The sequence below is a fragment of the Manis pentadactyla genome, chromosome 3, assembly GCF_030020395.1.
Source record: "Manis pentadactyla isolate mManPen7 chromosome 3, mManPen7.hap1, whole genome shotgun sequence".
NCBI lineage: Eukaryota > Metazoa > Chordata > Mammalia > Pholidota > Manidae > Manis > Manis pentadactyla.
Window position 1 is genome coordinate 155,488,663 of NC_080021.1, and position 20,200 is coordinate 155,508,862.

General features: G+C 40.3%; 1 protein-coding gene across 2 annotated transcripts in view; it reads left to right on the top strand.

Moving 5' to 3' along the window:
- Positions 1 to 20,200, top strand: part of DMRT1 (doublesex and mab-3 related transcription factor 1) — a 92,979-nt gene that overhangs the window by 45,218 nt on the left and 27,561 nt on the right. For both annotated transcript variants that reach the window (XM_036928422.2, XM_036928421.2), the window contains one exon: positions 11,999 to 12,143. In XM_036928422.2, the coding sequence (XP_036784317.1) occupies positions 11,999 to 12,143 (145 nt within the window). The remainder of the gene's footprint in view (positions 1 to 11,998; positions 12,144 to 20,200) is intronic.

The window sequence follows — 20,200 nt, forward strand, 5'->3', positions numbered from 1 at the left end:
TTAAGAGGTGTTACTATACTTTCAGAAACTTAACAAGTGAGAATGATTGGAGAGTCCTATGTCTTGATAGTTACTAACCCAGTTTTAAAAATACAAACTCTTTTCTGCCCTTTGCCACCACTATTTTACTGAAGTTCTTCCTCCTGTTGGCTTTGATATAAATGATGCTTGCATTTCTGCCTAGCTCTCTATAACTTCAGTTTGGAAGTCAGGGTTTGTGTTTTAGATTGATGAACCAGACAGTTGTAAGTTTTTGATGTAGGAGCTAGAAAATCCTGCATAAATTTGTGACTTGATGACATGAGGAAGGCACTGGACTAATTCTAGCCAGAGACTGTCTGAAGAAGGACCACTCCTCTCTCTCTTGTTGGGGCCCCTAAAATGCATCAAAACCCCTCTAGATTCTAGGAAAAGAAACTATCTTCTCAATTCATCTTTCTCTTGCTATGTACCTATTTTTTAAAGTCCTTTCTTCCCTTTACCTGATTTATACACCAATGTCTTCCAAATGTTTTAGACTCAGACCCACAGTAAGAAATGTTTTCTATTGTGATCCAGTATATATTTACATATAACATAAGCAACAAATGAAAAGTTTCATGAACAGTTCTTACCCATACTATATACAGTGAATTTCCAGATTTCTATTCTGTTTCATTCTATTCGTATCTATTGTTCTTTAAAAAATATGCTGAGTGCACCTGCCGAAGTATTTTTGGGCCACTAAATGGTCAGGCTCAAATGCTGCATTGTAGAAGATGCTGCATAGAAGAGTAAACTTTGTTTTTTTGTGCTGCAGGGGCAGATGGTGAAAAAACTAATTTAATATGAGCCAAAAACATTAAGTTGGGTTTTTTAACATATGAAAATACACCTTAATTTTTATAAATAAGAACAAACAAAATGGACCATTAATAAATAAAAGGGTAAACCTGATATCATACGGGATTTCCAGCCTGTAAAGTTGATACGAGAGTAGTGTGAATTCCTAGGCTATATACTCCCCAGATTTCTGGGAACTGGGGGAGGGCTTGCTGTATGTCTCATCAGTATTGGTTCTGTATTTCCAAATGACTTGCTTATTTGGCCACGGTGCATCCTATGGCTATTTTTTTAAATTAAGGTATGATTGATATACACTCTTACGAAGGTTTCACATGAAAAAACAATGTGGTTACTACATATACCCATATTATCAAGCCCACCTATAGTCCAATGTAGTCACTGTCCATCAGTACAGCAAGATGCCACAGATCCACTATGTGCCTTCTCTGTGCTACACTGTTGTCCCCGTGATCCCCCACACCATGTGTACTTAACATAATACCCCTCAATCCCCTTCTCCCTCCCTCCCCACCCACCCTCCCACACCCCTCCCCTTTGGTAACCACTAGTTCATTCTTGGAGTCTCTGAGTCTGCTGCTATTTTGTTCCTTCAGTTTCGCTTCATTGTTATACTCCACAAATGAGAGAAATCATTTGGTACTTGTCTTTCTCCACCTGGCTTATTTCACTGAGCATAATGTCCTCCAGCTCCTTCCATGTTGTTGCAAATGGTAGGATTTGTTTCTTTCTTATGGCCAAATAGTATTCCATTGTGTTTATGTACCACTTCTTCTTTATCCATTCATCTACTGATGGACACTTAGGTTGCTTCCATATCTTGGCTATTGTAAAAAGTGCTGCAATAAACATAGGGGTACATATGTCTTTTTGATCTGAGAAGTTGTATTCTTTGGGTAAATTCCAAGGAGTGGCATTCCTGGGTCAAATGGTATTTCTATTTTTAGTTTTTTGAGGAACCTCCATATTGCTTTCCACAATCGTTGAACTAGCTTACATCCCCACCAGCAGTGTAGGATGGTTCCCCTTTCTCTGCATCCTTGCCAGCATTTGTTGTTCCTAGTCTTTTGGATGTTGGCCATCCTAACTGGTATGAGGCGGTATCTCATTGTGGTTTTAATTTGCATTTCCCTGATGACTTGTGATGTGGAGCATCTTCTCATGTGTCTGTTGGCCATCTGAATTTCTTCTTTGGAGAACTGTCTCTTCATATCCTCTGCCCATTTGTTAATTGGGTTATTTGCTTTTTGGGTGTTGAGGCGTGTAAATTCTTTATATATTTTGGATGTTAACCCCTTGTCGGATATGTCATTCCCCCATACTGTAGGATGCCTTTTTTTTCTGTTGATGGTGTCCTTTGCTGTACATAAACTTTTTAGTTTGATGTAGTCCCATGAGTTCACTTTTGCTTTTGTTTCCCTTGCTCGAGAAGATGCATTCAGGAAGAAGTTGCTCATGCCTATATTCAGGAGATGTTTGCCTATGTTGTCTTCTAAGAGTTTTATGGTTTCATGACTTACATTCAGGTCTTTAATCCATTTTTAGTTTACTTTTGTGTATGGGGTTAAACAATAATCTAGTTTCATTCTCTTGTATGTAGCTGTCCAGTTTTGCCAACACCAGCTGTTGAAGAGGCTGTCATTTCTGTATATTAATTTTGCCACAGATTTCTGTGTATTAATTTTGTACCCTGCAACTTTGCTGAATTCAGATATTAGATCTAGTAGTTTTGGAGTGGATTCTTTCTGTTTTTTAATGTACAATATTATGTCATCTGCAAACAGGGACAGTTTGACTTCTTTACCAATCTGGATGCCCTTTATTTCTTTGAGTTGTCTAATTGCTGTGGCAAAGACCTCCAGAACTATGTTGAATAAAAGTGGAGAGAGTGGGCATCCTTGTCTTGTTCAGGACCTTAAAGGAAAGGCTTTCACTTTCTCACTGTTAAGTATGATGTTGGCTGTGGGTTTATCATATATGGCCTTTATTATGTTGAGGTACTTGCCCTCTATACCCATTTTGTTGAGAGTTTTTATCATGAATGGATGTAGAATTTTGTCACATGCTTTTTCGACATCTATGGAGATGATCATGTGGTTTTTGTCCTTTTTGTTGATGTGGTGGATGATGTTGATTGATTTTCTAATATTGTACCATCCTTGCATCCCTGGAATTAATCTTATTTGATCATGATGGATGACCTTTTTGATATATTTTTGAATTCAGTTTGCTAATATTTTGTTGAGTATTTTTGCATCTATGTTCATCAGTGATATTGGTCTGTAATTTTCTTTTTTGTGTGGTGTCTTTGCCTGGTTTTGGTATTAAAAGTGATGCTGGCCTCATAGAATAAGTTTGGAAGTATTCCCTCTTCTTCTACCTTTTGGAAAACTTTAAGGAGGATCAGTATTAGGTTTTCACTAAATGTTTGATAAAATTAACAGGTGAAGCCATCTGGTCCAGGTGTTTTGTTCTTAGGTAGATTTTGATTACTAATTCAATTTCGTTGCTGGTAATTGGTCTGTTCAGATTTTCTGTTTCTTCCTTGGTCAGCCTTGGAAGGTTGTATTTTTCTAGAAAGTTATCCATTTCTTCTAGGTTATCCAGCTTGTTAGCATATAATTTTTCATAGTATTCTCTAATAATTCTTTGTATTTCTCTGGTGTCTGTAGTGATTTTCCTTTCTCATTTCTGATTCTATTTATGTGTGTAGATGCTCTTTTTTTTCTTGATAAGTCTGGCTAGGGGTTTATCTATTTTGTTTATTTCCTCGAAGAACCAGCTCCTGCTTCCTGTGATTCTTTCTATTGTTTTATTCTTCTTGATTTTATTTATCTCTGCTCTAATCTTTATTATTTCCCTCCTTCTACTGTCTTTGGGCCTCATTTGTTCTTCGTTTTCTAGTTTCGTTAATTGTGAGTTTAGACTGTTCATATGGGAGTTCTTCTTTCCTGAGATAGGCCTGTATGGCAGTATACTTCCCTATTAGCACTGCTTTTGCTGTGTCTCACAGATTTTGCGGTGTTGAAATATTGTAGTCATTTGTCTCCATATATTGCTTGATCTCTATTTTTATTTGGTCATTGATCCATTGGTTATTTAGAAGCATGTTATTAAGCCTTCATGTGTTTGTGGGCTTTTTCATTTTCTTTGCATAATTTATTTCTAGTTTCATATCTTTGTGGTCTGAGAAGCTGGTTGGCACAATTTCAATCGTTTTAAATTTGCCCAAGCTCTTTTTTGTGGCCTAGTATATGATCTATTTTTGAAAATGTTCCATGTGCACTTGAGAAAAATGTGTATTCTGCTGCTTTTGGGTGTAGAGTTCTGTAGATGTCTATTAGGTCCATCTGTTCTAATGTGTTGTTCAGTGCCTCTGTGTCCTTACTTATTTTGTGTCTGGTTGATCTGTCCTTCAAAGTGAGTGGAGCGTTGAAGTCTCCTAGAATGAATGCATTGCATTCTATTTCCCCTTTAAGTTCAGTTAGTATTTGTTTCAAATATGTAGGTACTCCTCTGTTGGGAGCATAGATTTTTATAATGGTTATATCTTCTTGTTAGGTTGACCCCTTTATCATTATGTAATGTCCTTCTTTGTCTCTTGTGACTTTCTTTGTTTTGAAGTCTATTTTGTCTTATACAAGTACTGCAACTCCTGCTTTTTTCTCTCTATTAGTTGCATGAGATATATTTTTCCATCCTTCACTTTTAGTCTGTGTATGTCTTTGGCTTTAAAGTGAGTCTCTTGTAGGCACATATAGATGGGTCTTGTTTTTTTATCCATTCAGTGACTCTAAGTCTTTTGATTGATGTATTCAGTTCATTTACATTTAGGGTGATTATCAATAGGTATGTACTTATTGCCATTACAGACTTTAGATTTGTGGTTACCAAAGGTTCAAGGTTAACTTCCTTACTATCTAAGAGTCTAACTTAACTCACTTAATATGCTATTACAAACACAATCTAAAGGTTCTTTTGTTTTTCTCCTCCTTTTTTTTCTTTCTCCTCCATTCTTTATATATGAGGTATCATATTCTGTACTCTTTTTCTATCCCTTGATTGACTTTGGGGATAGTTAATTTAATTTTGCATTTTCTTAGTAATTAGCTGCTCTACTTTTCTTACTGTGGTTTTATTACCTCTGGTGACAGCTATTAAACCTTAGGAACACTTCGATCTATAGCAGTCCCTCCAAAATAGACTGTAGTGATGGTTTGTGGGAGGTGAATTCTCTCAGCTTTTGCTTATCTGGAAATTGTTTAATCCCTCCTTCAAATTTCAATGATAATCTTGCCGGATAAAGTAATCTTGGTTCCAGGCCCTTCTGCTTCATTGCATTAAATACATCATGACACTTACTTCTGGCCTGTAAGGTTTCTGCTGAGAAGTCTAATGTTAGCCTGATGGGCTTTCCTTTGCATGTGATCTTATTTCTCTCTCTGACTGCTTTTAACAGTCTGTACTTATCCTTGATCTTTGCCGTTTTAATTACTATATGTCTTGGTGTTGTCATCCTTGGGTCCCTTGTGTTAGGAGATCTGTGGATCTCCATGGCCTGAGAGACTATCTCTTTCCCCAAATTGGGGAAGTTTTCAGCATTTACCTCCTCAAAGACACTTTCTATCCCTTTCTCTCTCTTCTTCTTCTGATTCCCCTATAATGTGAATATTGTTCCGTTTGGATTGGTCACACAGTTCTCTCAGTATTCTTTCATTCTTAGAGATCCTTTTTTCTCTCTGTGCCTCAGCTTCTTTGTGTTTCTCTTCTCTAGTTTCTATTTCATTTATCGTCTCCACTGTATCCAACCTTCTTTTAATACCCTCCATTGTGCTCTTCAATGATTGGATCTACAACCGGAATTCATTCCTGAGTTCTTGGATATCTTTCCGTACCTCCATTAACATGTTAATGATTTTTATTTTGAACTCCCTTTCAGGAAGAGTCATGAGGTCCATGTCGTCTTTCTCCTGAGTTATATTAATTTTACTCTGGACCAGGTTCCTTAGGCATTTCATGTTTGTATATGGCGCCCTCTAGTGTCCAGAAGCTCTACTCTGTGGAGCTGCTCAGCCCCCGAAGCAATGTCGGGAGTCATTGGTGCCTGGGGGGAGGAAAGAGCTGTTCCCTGCTTCCCGGCTGCTGTGCCTGTCTCCAGTGCCTGAACTAGTGGGCCGAGCACACAGGTATAAGCTTTTGTCCCAGAGCAGCTGGATATGGATCCCTGCTTTCCACAAGTGGCCGGAATCCCAGTCTCCCCAGGAACTCTGCCGGTATTAACTTTCTAACCTGGTAGTCATGTGAGTCTCATGAAAGCACCATGAAATGTAGGTTTGTGCTCCCAGAGCAGATCTCTGGAGCTAGGTATTCAGCAGTCCCAGGCTTCTACTTCCTCCCTGCTCCATTTCTCTTCCTCCTGCTGGTGAGCTGGGGTACGGGAAGGGCTTGGGTCCTGCCGGGCCACAGCTTTGGTACATTACCCTGTTCCGTGAGGTCTGTTTTTTTCTCCAGGTGTATGCAGTCTGGCGCAGTCCTCTTTCCTGTTGCTCTTTCAGAATTAGTTGTATTGATTATATTTTCATATTATATGCAGTTTTAGGAGGAAGCCTCTGTCTTCATCTCTCACGCTGTTATTTTTAATCTTATTGCTGTTTTTTAATGTTTTTGAAATGTACTCTGGTATTAATTCAAACCTGGAACTTAGTTCCTTTCTTGAAATCCTTTTCGGAAAAGTCCACCCACACAGGTTTTATTTTGCTTTTGCTTACATCAGGCTTTTTGAAGCTGTGGGAAACATGGGGTTCATGACCTGAAACATCTCACATGTACCATTTATTCTGTGATCTGTCCTCGTGGCTGTATTGCATGAGTAGCCTCTTTCTCCCGTCTTCTCTCTCTTTTCCCTCCAGCCTCCTCTCTGGGGAGGGGAAGCATTATTTCCATTTCTGGATGGACAGCTCTGAGGTTCTCCAGCCACTAAGTGCTGGGGCTCATCTCAACAATTCCCCCTTGGCTCATTGAAGGCGCACACCCCTCACCCAGGCTTTGGGGGAGTCTCTTACCAGGGCCGGAGGCCTCACAAGGCCAGTATCCTTTTGTCTCCTTGTCAGTTCCTCCCTTCAGGGAGGGGAGTAGAGGGCATTCTATACTGTGACCACTTAGGAGAAAGCAGGTGAGCTCAGTGGAGGAAGCTAACGAGTTTAGGAGAGAGAAAACTAACCCCCCAGAGGGCCACAGGGACAGGGAATGCTGAACAGTGGCTGTAGGATATTTGCTTTTATCACATGACTCAGCATTTGCCCAGGTAATGTTTTAGTAATCTCTGAAATGGGTGCACAATGGAAATCATTTTTAACCTGTTAAAATATTAGCTCCAGCAGTGAGCTGTGGCTTCTCAGAGGATGAATGAGATGTGTATTTCAGGAGGAGAGTGGGCGTTTCAAGGGGAAAGGTAGTTTGGTACAGCTCCTGGCACAGGTAAGGTCTGTGGACCTAGCGGGCTCACCATGTGATTATGTGAGTGTGGAAACAGGCATCCCATTCAGAAGGTTTGAAAAGAAGCTTCTACTAAAACCAAAGAAATCCTTTCATGAGGGCAAAACTCTTAGCATCATCCGGAGGCAGGATTCCTTAGCGTGCAAAGATCCCTGCCTTTTATAAAAAGTTTTCAGTTCATAAATCCCAAATGTGGCTTTTGCAAGTTAAAAACTGTGAGCCACATGTTGATGCCAAAGGAATGGTCACACTATATGTTTAAACAGCAGAGTTTGTGAGTCAAGAGTTTTATCCTATACAGTCATTCTGTTCATGAAGCGCATTTCCTTTGTCCCCACCTCTGATGCTCTGCAGCTGAGCCATGCTTAACAAACAGCTCGACACTGATTTGGTCTCGCGAATCTCTTTTGCCATTACCTGCCTGGAGTGCTCTGTTCAGTATAAGAACAGACTCTTCCTTTCTGCAGCATTAACAGACAACCACTGAAGAGTATTTGGAAGAATTTTTTGTTGCAGGACGTGGGGTCTAACATTTTTATGTTTTGTTCCTATAAAAAAGGGTGACTAAGGTATATAAAAAGGACACCTATAGTTCAGATTTATGGCATTGAATGTCATCAACAGTTTAATAAAATAAAATCAAAAGCTCTTAGGTTTTCCTCTGGGGTTGATACTAACACTGGGCACATCCTCCACTGGCCCACCTGCCATCTGTAGGTCATACTCTGGTTCAGAGACTTGGGGTGGGTAATAAGATTGTAAAACATGCCTCTTGCTTGCCAGCTACCACATGCTAATCACAATAGTAGTCATAATTCACTGGGGAATCCTAGGTTTTTAGGTTTTACTCAGCTTGTTTAAAGGAATGAAAAATAAAATCTTGAAAAGAAATGAGGCAGCATTAGATAATGGGAAAAAACCACATCCTTTTAGCAGAACTGAGCAGTTCCTCTGATTTGAGTACAACTTCTCTCCCTTATAACTTTGCTGGTTTAGCTGGAGCTGAGGGGCTGAGCACAAGGGGTAGTATCAGACTCATTTAAAGCAGCTTTTCTCAGCTTTGGCACTATTGAAATATTGGACTGGATACTTCTAAGTTGTACGGGGGCATCCCTGTTCTCTACTCACTAGATGCTGGTAGCACACACACACACACACACACACACACATACACACAGCAGTTGTGACAGTCAAAAGTGTCTCCAGATTTTGCAAAATGTGCCCTGGGGCAAATTGTCCCCAGATGAATTCTACTGACTTAAAGTCAAACAACAAATTTCAAAGATGTCCTTATTTACAAATTTTGTCTAAGCCACAGGTAGCAGCACTGAAATTATTTTAAGTTAGAAGGGAGCAATAAGTGAGCTACCGTTTTAAATTGCATCCTGCCACATCTTTTCTGGGCTTTCTGGATGGATCACTGTTCAGTTTTAACTTCATGTTTCAGATATTTACATACACATGCTCTCTGAAATACTACATAGAACTCTCCCCCTTTCTTAGGTCCAAGTTGTCACATGGATGGTTATTAGTGGATATTCTTCAAGTTGGTTGTAGCTGAAGTGATCGATGGCCTAATAAGTTCACGTTTTAATAACCTCAAACGATGTCTGGCCCTTTGTATCTTTTTCTTCTTTTGCTGGAAATCTTTCAAAGTTCAATGATCTTGGGGATTAATTGGGGAAATTGAATGTCTGAGTTCAGACAACTCAATTCCTATTTCCAAATAATCTGATGCTTTCTAAAAACAGAAAAAGGCTTAAGGGGAAAAATAAACCTGTGTTTGAAATTGTGTTTATTTTTTGGTAAGTTTTACTTAACAGAAAAAGTGAAAAGAACTCTACAGTTTATCTGAATCTCTTTTCAAATAATATACAACTTGGTATTGGCAGCAGTTGGCCAGTCTGTTTGCTAGACTTAACTTTTTGCATTTTTTAGTTCATACTGGGGATGTTGGTACCTCATACTTCTCAGGAGTGTGGGAAATATGTCAGTAATTCTAGAACACTGGTTTGCTATCTTGGTGTCACATCAGAAGTACCTGGGAAGCTGTGAAGTACCCCACATCCCAGACTATAGCCCAACCAGTGAAACCGTATCACAACCAGTGAAACCAGATCCTCTAGGGATGGAGCCCATTGTTGGGTCCCCTCCTCCCTTTATTCCAGTAGGAGTGAAGCATTGTGCCTTTCTATAAAGTTTTATTAGAACACAGCCATGCCCACTTTACCATTTTTCTAGAGACCCTATAGCTTGCAAAGCCTAAAATATTTGCTATTTGGCCATTTGCCAAAAACTTGCTGACGCCCGCTCTAAACTAACTGAACATTTTTCAAACATTTTGAAAAAAGGCTTTATACAAGCTTCAGAGTAAAAAAAAAATCCAGCATTTTGCAGAACCTACAGGCTCAAATCCTGTCAGGTGTCTTGTACATGGGGAAAATAAATATTTTCCTTGAAGAACTGACTCAAAGAAACTGTCAAACTGGAAGGAGATGTGACCAACTCAGCACCCAGAGGGAGGCTCCGTCATTTATGTTATGGCTCTTTGCATAGAGAAGTTGGCATTTGGCTTCTAATTCGGTGTTCATTACTTTGTGTAACTGACTTGAGGGACGTCTGTGGAAGCAGAAATGGCTCTTCTATTTAATGTGTATTTGAGTTTGTTACCATTGCAGCAATTCCAGATGGCAGCAGACCCTGAAAAAATCCTTTAGCTTTGGGGAATCTAATGTATAAAAAGAAGAAAAATGACCAATTTTAAATGCTGTTTGTGTCATTTCCACCCTGCCTCAGTTCAAGGAGGAAAGATTGTGGTTATGAACAATAGGTCAAAGAGTTTTTTAGAGGGTCTTTTTTTAGTCACGGCCTCCCAAAGGTCCTAAGTAAAAGAGAAAGGATCATTTATCCTAATCCTCTATGAGCAAAGCGAGGTCTTTGAGCTAGAATCAGCATTTCCTGGGGGTGTGTCGACTCCGAGGTCCCACCTCACACTCACTGGCTCAGAATCTACTTACAGCATCCCCAGGCCATCTGGGAGAGCCCTGGGATGTGCTGGTCTAACTGATAATGGTTTTGTGCAGTAAATTTGACTTTGACTGTCACCTCTCTGTTCAGTGATTGCACAGTCCCAGGGTCTCCTCTGACTTGGGCTCACTCATTAAGGGCAGCCAGTTTTCCCCTTTGGCTACTTCCAAGTGTAGCTTGCTTGTACTCTTACGTAGTAAAGATTTATATGGCGGTGGGAAATGACAACTGGGTGATTGAACTAGAAGAGCTACCATTTCATATGCTTCAAAAACAAACCAGAAAAGATGAAGGGAACTTGCCACAGAAATGTCACTTGAAAGGAAATAATTGAGTATAATGGAGTCCTCTTTGCTTCTCCAGGAAGAAATAATCTACCCATCAGACCTTAAATTTGTGCTGGGAAACAGTGAGAGGGTCATAAATGAATCCCTTCAGCAACACAAAAATCAGAGACATGGGCCTTTCCACCAAGCAATGCAATGATATTCAGTGTACACTTAGGTCTGGATTAATTGACAAATTGTCCAAAATTTAGATGGTCATAGACAATCTTGAGGACACCTGGTACCTAATTTTACTCTGCTATGCTCTATCAAATTCATCCTATTTTCTTTATCAAGTAAATTTATTGATTGACAAACATCCTTAATTAGTCCTTAGTTCTTGAATATAATTGGTTTATCCCAAACATTCCCTAGATTGACTTTTTAAAAATAAAGTTAGTACCATGTAAATTATTTTTTTAAATGCAGTATAAATAATTGAAGTCCAGCTGTTCTTGCTGTGGAGTCGGAAAGGCCAGGAAAGCAGAAGTAGGGGTCCCTCCCGAGCCTTCAGGTCCCATCTCCTTAGCTTTGAACGAGAGGCCGAGAAGAGCTGCTCCTTAGATGAAAGCGGCCCCCACAGTTCCAAAGGTGAGGTCTGATTGCCAGAAAAATGCGTGACTTCTGAGTGTCAGCTCATGTTGCTGCTGGAGGGCCAGCATGTGCCTCCCTTCTGCCTTCCAAGTCTGACCCCATGTCCTGTTAGCAGAAGCCACCTCAGCTCCAGAGCCCTGGTAACAGGAGAGTCTGGGAAACAGAGATCCCAGACTGACATCCCTTCTTACAAGGAAAAGCATGCGAGGGGGTGGGAATGGACACTGTGACAATATCCAGCATGGCATCACACTAATGATAGCAGCTTACGCTTACACACATTTTATGTTGTTGTTTAAAAAGTATTCTCTTTGTATGAACACTGAGGTAACTGAGGTAAGATGCCAGTTTGGCACCTGAGGGAGCTGGAGGAAGTTAAGTGACTTACCCGTGGTTGAACAAGCTAGTCAGGGCTATAGCCGATTGTGTTGCTCTTAAGTAGCACTCTCTACTGCCTCTCTTCTGGTACTTGTGAATTGAGTATTATATGGGCAGAGGGGATTTTGGGGAGGGTCTTTACCAAGAAAGAAGAGGTACCTTAAGGATGCACAGTTCTAGTATTTCTAGGGTCAGTACCCTGGAGGGGCATATTTTGATTGAGGATACCCTCAATTTTAATAAGACTATTCCCTTAATTTAAAGAACTGGCAATGATTGTACTAATTGTAAAATACAACTTTGATCTTATATATTCTTTCTTTTTTCTTGAGCAGATGAAAAACTCGGAGAACCGCCATGCAGTGAGTTCCCAGTACAGGATGCATTCTTATTATCCGCCTCCCTCCTACCTGGGCCAGAGCATGCCTCAGATCTTCACTTTTGAGGACGGCGCCACTTACCCAGAAACCAAAGCAAGTGGTAGGTGTCTGGTTATGCAGACGGGCCGTGGGGTGCAGTGCTGGTGAGTGTCCCACCGTAGGTCCCCAGCCCTCTGCAGCACCATGCCTCATAGAAGCTGGTGGAAAGTTTGCTGCTGTGTACCTCTGAATGTAGTTGTCCTTTAAAGTAGTTAGTTAGGGAGTGATTTTGCTTTGCTAGAGTAATCATGCTTCTCTTTTCTACAATGAAAATAAGATGGGAGACTCCCATAAGAAGCTAAAAATGTGTTTTCTGAAAGATCAATATGAAATGCAGGTTAAGTGAAAATTAGTTCAAATCCTGGTATATTTGGTGAAGCAAATCTCTTATATTAAATACTCCTTTTCCAAAACTTTTCTATTTTAAAATAGAAGGTGTATTCATCTTTTGGGGGAGGAAATAAAATAACTTAATAAAATGCTTTTGGATACAATAGATCTCAGAGTTTACTCAGTAGCGATGCAAATAGCTCTGATATAATGGGTTTAAAATAAAAAATGACTGTTTAATGAACCAAAGCACTTAGAAATACACAATTCTTAACTTCAGTTTTAACTTCTTCACCAGCATTTACACTATGGTGATAGGCAGATGTTTATGGCTACTGTGTTTCCAGGCCCTATTTTTTGGTTCTTGTATTTAAGCATCGTCTTGTAATCTAAGACAGACAAGCATACGTAATCAGGGCAGTAAGTGGAGGTCAGGAGGATAGCGAGCAACTTGGAGAAACTACTGGAACTTACCCTGCACTAAATGAAAAGAGAAGAGTGTTTTCTAAATAACTTGACTCACTATTAAGAACTTGTTTCTTTATAAAGCAGATGTTTTGAGAATGAAAATCAAAACCATGCTTTGATTTCCATATTCAGAACAATAAAGTCTAAACAAACTGGGCAAGTTATGCTTTATTTACCATATACTAAAGTAAAGTAGGGGATCTCATGGAATATAAAGGTCAAAGGATCTGTTCAGTTTGAACTGTAGAGAGATGCAAGTACATGTTATTGACTTTTATAATTAACGACTTTTTGTTAGGAGTGGGCAAATCCAACTCTATTATATATTCATACCATATAATGTATGCTCATATGGTCCTTCTTTCATATTGCCTTTGATTCTATATGTTTATGTGGACTGTAAGCTCCTCAAGGACAGAAAACACATCTTATACCTTTACCTATTATGTTGACTTTTGTTAGATATTCGTTGGCTGAGTGAATGAGTGAATGGACAATGAATGAATAAATGAGTCAGGTATTCTTTTTTAAGGGAGCTTGCTCTGTAAGAAACGCAAACCTGAAAGGTCAGCCTCCTAACTCATTGTCCCCTGGAGCCAGTGTACAATTAAGGATCAAGCAGTTAAAGAAACGTTTGTTCAGATAGGAAACTAGGAATGAAATCTACTTTCAGGAAGAAATTACCTGAGCTTCTTACTCCAGGAATAATAAAATGTTTTTAGAAGCACTAGATTTCTTCAGACAAAGGTGTAAATTCAGTTCAGGGCAGTAAGACAAAAAGATAAGAGGAAATTTATTAGAGCAGAGAGGAAGGAATCTGGAGAGGAGCAGTGGCATTTGAATTTATGGCAGGAAAGGAAAAGACTGAGAAGGGAAGAGGTTACAGTCCAGGAAAGGGAAGACCGGCTGCACCAGGGCTCATAGGGAAAGGTTGGGATGATGTCTTAACTTTGCTTGGGAAATCAGTGTTTGAAAATGTGAGTAGGCTTCAGGCTTAATGTTTTGGCACTAATAATTAATCAGGAGGGTCAAGCATGACGGAGTTAGCTAGGAACAACTCCAGTGAAATCTCAGCAATATCTACTCTGGGATTGTCATGAAGGAGAATGTGAATAAGTAGATAATCCAAATCTCAGCTAATTTTTTGAAGTCGTGTGACTTTATGACTTCCAAATGTATGGTATCTTGGGCTTCTGCATTGCATGAAAACTTTTACAGAGCCATATACAATATAATGTATGTAGGAAGGAAAGTAGGAAGTAGGAAGGAAAGAGGGAAGAGAAAGTTGTGTCTCGGGATCAAAGAAGGCACCTGAGGGGTCATCTCTTGGAGCACTGGAGACACAGTTTTATCATCAGCAGTGATGTAAGTGGGGAGCATTTTGGGGGCAAGTTAGGCCCTTCTGCTAAGTGGCTGAGGCTAATGGCAGGGCCTAGGGGGTGGGGACTTCTAAGTAATGTGGAAAACAGTGTTTTCAGTAGGTTTAATGGTTTTTTTCAATTCTTAAGTAAATTTGTCCATTAAATCCCTTTTTATTCAGTTTCTTCAAAGATAAGCCTACCTTCTCTTTACTATTTAAAGAAACAAGTCTAAGCTCAAGGTTTTCCTCTGGTTTTGCTGAAGATTGCAACCTGAAAATAGACTGTATTGGGGAAGGAATTACTGGGAACGTTTTCCTTTGGACATGTTGCTACCATTTAATGTTTTTCTTTGTAAAAAGGCTAGGGGCCATTCCCTCCTCTTTCCATATCCTGAAATGTCTTAGGAAGGAGATCAGAGAGATGGTGGGGTCTGGTCATGTAGGGCTTTGCAAGCCACTGCAAGAACTTGGCTTTTATTTAAGATGATATGGGAAGCCATTGGAGGGGTTTTGGCAAAGGGTGACAAGTCTATTTTGTGGTTTTTAAGGATCATTTTGGCTATTGTTTAGGAATAAACTGTACACATACAAGGTGGAAGCAGGGAGACCAGCTAGAAGGCTATTGCAATAATTACAAAAGCTTTAGTGGCTTAGTCAGGCTGAGAATATGAATGTGATGACAAATGGTTGAATTCTATATATATTTTGAAGATAGAATAAAAAAGACAAGCTGATAGATTTGACAAGGGCCAGAAAGGAAGGAGTGAAGGAAGACTCCCATCATTTTTGACCTGACCAAATAGAAAATTGAGGTTTTCTTTTAAGGTAAAGGAGCCCATGGGAAAACAGGTCTGTGGGATTAGGGGCTGAATTTTGCACATATTAAGTCAGAGGTGTTTATGAGTCATCCAAGTGGGTTGTCAAGTAGGAACCAGATGTACAAAGTCTGAAGTTGAGGGCAGGTATCCCTGCTGGAAATAAAAACTTGAGAGTTCAGTGCATAGATGTTATTTGAAGTCAGTCTGAGGAGATCCCCTAGAGAAGTGAGTTCAGTGGAACAGAATGAAGGACCAAGGATTGGGCCCTGGGCCCCCCAGTGTTTGGAGGTCTGGTAGACCAGGAGGACCAGCAAAGGAGAGTAATAAGGAGCAGCCTGTGAGGTAGGAGGAAAACAGGGTGAGTGGAAGCCAAGTATAGAAAGCACTTTAATGAACAGAGCCAGATAATGCTGCGAGGTCAAGTGAGCTGAGGACTGAATTAACCATTAGCTGTTGCAAGGTAGAAATGATGGCTGACCTTGACAAGTGGCCGCTTTGAAGGGGAGGTGGGATCAAAGCCTGCCAGTGTGTTTAAGAGTGCATGGGGGAGAAGACTGAGGCACTGGCTATAGACAGTTCTTGAAGGATTTTTGCTGTCAATGGAGAAGTGAAATAGGGCAATAATCAGAGGGGGAAGGGGGGGTTCAAGGATAGTCCTTTCCTCTTTTTGTAAAGAAGGGCGATAGCATAGGTTTGTATGCTGATGGCCCTGGTCCAGTAGAGGGAATATTTACTGCTGCACGGTGTGGGGCACAGGTGTCAGGGACACTAGCAATGTCTGAGTACAGAAGACGGGATGGGGTCCCCAGAGTGGGAGCTGAGGACTGGGGTGGGTCTGGGATGCTTTGTTACTGGTCTAGGAGATAAGTAAAGGAATGAAGAGTAAACAAAAACTTTATAGCAGTTTGAAAGAACAATTTTTTTTTTTTGCCCCTTGAATCTAATTTAAAAAATTGGGGCTTCTATTTTTTTGTCTTCCAGTTTTCTAGAGATGCATTTTTTTATTGAATTAAAATCCACCAAACATAAATTTAAACCATTAACCATTTTAAAGTGTACAATTCAGTGGCACTTAGTGCCTTCACAGTGTTGGGCAGCCATCACCCCTCTCTCACTGCAAGACACTCCGCTCACCCCAAAAGGAAACCACATACCCAGTAGCCGTCGCTCCAAGCCTCCCTTCCCCCAGCCCTTGGTAATCACTAATCTGCTCTCTGTCTCCCTGGGTTTGCCTATTCTGGATGTTTCATATAATGGGACCATTTAATATGTGGTCTTTGTGATGGTGGCTTCTCTCACTTAGCATAATGTTTTCAAGGTTCATCCAAGTCGTAGCACCTCTCAGTACTTCATCCCTTTTATGGCCTGAGACTCCCCTGCAGGGATGAACCACGTTTGGTTATCTGTTCGTCAGTTGATGGACTCTTGGGTTGTTCCCACCTCTTTTTGGCTATTGTTAGTAGCTTGGCTATGAATACTTTATAAAAGTTTGTGTGTATCTGTTTCCTGGGCATCTGGCTAGGAGGGGAATTGTTGGATCATGGGAATTCAGTGTTTAACTTTCTGAGGAACTGCCAAATTGTTTTCCCCCAGTGGCTGTACCATTTTATGAGTTCACCACAGTGTATGAGGTGAATAAAACACATCTGGCTTCCCTTAAAGCAGGGAAAGAAAAGGGTCAATTTCTCTAGCCAATACTTGTTATTTCTATTTTTAACTTATGATTGTAGTAATCGTTTTTATTATATTATTACAGCATCAGACCATGGTGGATTGGAAACTGGAAAAAGAATCGTAAACAAAACAAGTCCCTCCCTACAGATAGTTTGAAAAAAGCACTGAGGAGGGTTGGCTTATGTACAGGTGCGGCCATTTGATAGTAGCAGATGCAAGTTGTCCAGAAGGTGGTGGTAGGAGCATCTTGGAAACAATGCTTCCTCAGCTAGAGCTCCAGAGGGAGACTTCCATAGCAGTCCCTCTGTGTTAATAAATATCCTCATGTGGCATTTCATATCTGTAAACAGGAATCTTTCTCTACATGATGAATTCTTGAGTATAAGTTCTTGGCTTCTATGTGACCAGACAACACCTGCAAAAAGGTTTCAATTTCAAATGAGAAAGACAAATCTACTTGGATCTTTTTGTCTATTTCTTTTTCAACCTCAATTTGAAAGTTAGAAATGGGTGCATGTTATTCCTTCTGGTTTTGGCCTCTTCTGGCTCTGGGACTGTGGCAAGCTCTGTGCAAACTCAGCCTCCACATTCAACCTCCACTCTTTCCAGGAGAAAGAAATGCTCATTTGAGGAACTTTTTATGTATCATAGCTATTCTTGTATTATTCATCTAACGCACATAGGATGGCAACAGCTCTGTGAGACCAGGTATAGAACCTTTACATTTTACCCAAAGGTCAGGTGGCCAAGGTCAATGGACGGGCCTCCCTGAGGTGAAGAGCTCATGAGCTTTCTGTGATGTCTGGGCAGCTCGCAGAGGCCTCTGTGTTTGCAAATACAACTTCCTGAATCCATTCTGCGTCAGCAGTTTTGTAGACCAGTGTGAAGTGCCTGATTTCACTGAGGGCATATGTCCCCCCTCCCCAACAATTGTCATGACTAAATGCAAAATGGTTAAGCTTTTACTCCATGGAATGTTCCACTAATGCTTCACATTTACAGTGGATTCTGGCAAAGGTTGAGCCTTCCAGTTTCATAGGTGAGAACAGTGAAGTCATGAGGCTGGTTAGATGCAACCTCAGCTCTCATCACTCACCCAAAGCTGCTTTCATGCGAGGTGATGTAACATGCTGCCCTGAGCGGCTGGGTGGGAGTGAAGACTTTCTGTGCTTATCAGCCTCTGGGTGGAGCCAGGACTCATCAGCTGTGTAGCCTTGGAAGCACAGACACTTCTCGGGACTCTTGGTGTCCTCATCTGTTAAAGGAGATAAGGCAGTAGGTGCCCTCGGACCCACGCAGGTGTTGTGAGGATGAAATCATGTCCTATATGGAAACAAGCTCTGTAGATCACTAAATGTAAGAAGAGACAGCAGGATACTAGTCTTAGATTTGCCATTCCTTTCTGCAAGGCGTGTCAATGGTTTAGGCAGTTCTTCTTGTCAGGGAGAAAGACGTTCTGGAAGTGTAGCTTTGCTCAGACAGGAAGGAGAGTAGCCAAGGAATCTGAGGGCTGTTCCTTTGTGTCGATCCTGCTCTCAAGTATATGGTGAGCCTGTAGGAGAAACATAGACCCTTTCTTTCCCTTGCTTTAAGGGAAGTCAGATGTGTTTTATGCCACATTTATAAAATGTTGAGTTTAAAATTTGGCACTTTAGGAAATGACTTAATCAGTTGCTGAATTTCAAAGAAAAGAACACTTGGCTGCAACGTGTTTTCCTTATGTGACCTTTTTATTCTCAGCTTCAGCTTTGAACAGAGAGGTAAGTGGGGCATTCAGTGGCAGTGACCGTGGAGGCCAGTGTGTACAAGGGAATGAATCCCGTCCCAGGAGAGGACGTCTGGCTCAAACTCCCAGCTCTGGGCAGGATTGTAAGATGCTCAGTTAATCTCTTAGAGCTTCAGTTCCCTCATCTGAGAAGTTGAAAAAAAAAACAGGTTTACTTATTTATATATAGATCACATTATATGTGGATATATTTTATATATATATCATATATATATATATATATATAGGTTTATTTTTATATATGGATCACATTTAAAGATTATGTAAAAGCATGGCAGATGCTATGAACTCCTTTATTCTCCCATGAAGACCTGTCCCCATGTCTTACAGATCTTTCTATTTCAGCAAGTGCCTGGCAGCCGGCTGTACAGACGTAAGTAGCTGTGATCATTGAGGAGGGCTTGTTTTTTTGGCCTTGCAGGGACCCTGTTTGAAACTAGCTGTATGTGTATCATGATACTCAAAAGTAGCTAGGCATCTAACTGGTTTTCTTGGTTTCACTGGAGATGGCTGGTAATTACAGGTATGCTTTGGTTATGTAACTATACTCCTATTATGTTAATGTGTGTGCGCAATTTAAGTAGTAGCTTAAAATCTATACATGCTGAAGTTACTCTACAAGAAGATATGTCAAAGAAATAATCAATCTTCCCATGTTTTCTCCCGTCTGCTACTTCTATAGCTTTTCTTCTTCCTTCCTAATTACAACGAATTCTTAAATAGAATTCGTGCCTCATATCAAATTTACCGAGTATCATAACTCCTCCAAGTGGTAAAGATACCTCAAGACAAATGCTGGGCATAGAAGCCACAGGGCATAAATATGCAAAGAAATAAAAAGCTAACCATTTCAAACAATAAGGCTTCTCTCTCACTTACCAACTTCACATTTCCCTGTATGGCCCCGGAAGATGACTGGTTAGCCAGAGACGGGTAAGATTCCTCAAGGGAGGAACAACCTAAGACAGGCACAGTCGCAGGGGGGTCATCAGGTGAGAAATTGGGGATCAACAGAGGTGAGGCTTAGAACCTCACCCCCCCTGTTCTGAGAGAAATCTTCTGCATATGTGGATGTTTTATTGCCCTTGTCTAGCTTGGATTAACACATAGTCTACAGGCACACACCTGATCATCTACATTTGCTCTCTTAACAACACTAAACTATGTTTTCTACCTTTATGTTGTATCTACCTACCACTTCAGCATCTTATTAAAAATAATAAAGAGAGAAATGTGGTATCCACATATAAATCAAGTATAAAAATCAAATGTGTATTCATATTTGAACTGACTGTTTATAGTTCATAATGCATGAGCAAAACCAAAAGTTTCTGTGATGACTGCCCTTGTACTGTTCACCATGTAACTTATTCACTATGTAAGAATTTGTTCTCCATGTAAGAACTTGTTCGTTATGCTTCAGAAGATTGGAGACTGACGAAAATTAGGCTTGGGGTGGATTAATGATTGTGCATTGAGCATTGACTCCCCTATACAGAATTTTATTGTTGTTAACAACCATTTGATCAATAAATATGAGAGATGCCCTAACAACAACAACCAAGAAAAAGTACACACTTCCAATTGTAAAATAAATAAGCAACCGGGATGTAATGTATAGCATAAGGAATATAGTCAAAATATTGTAACAACTTGGTATGGTGATAGCTGGTACTTAGAAT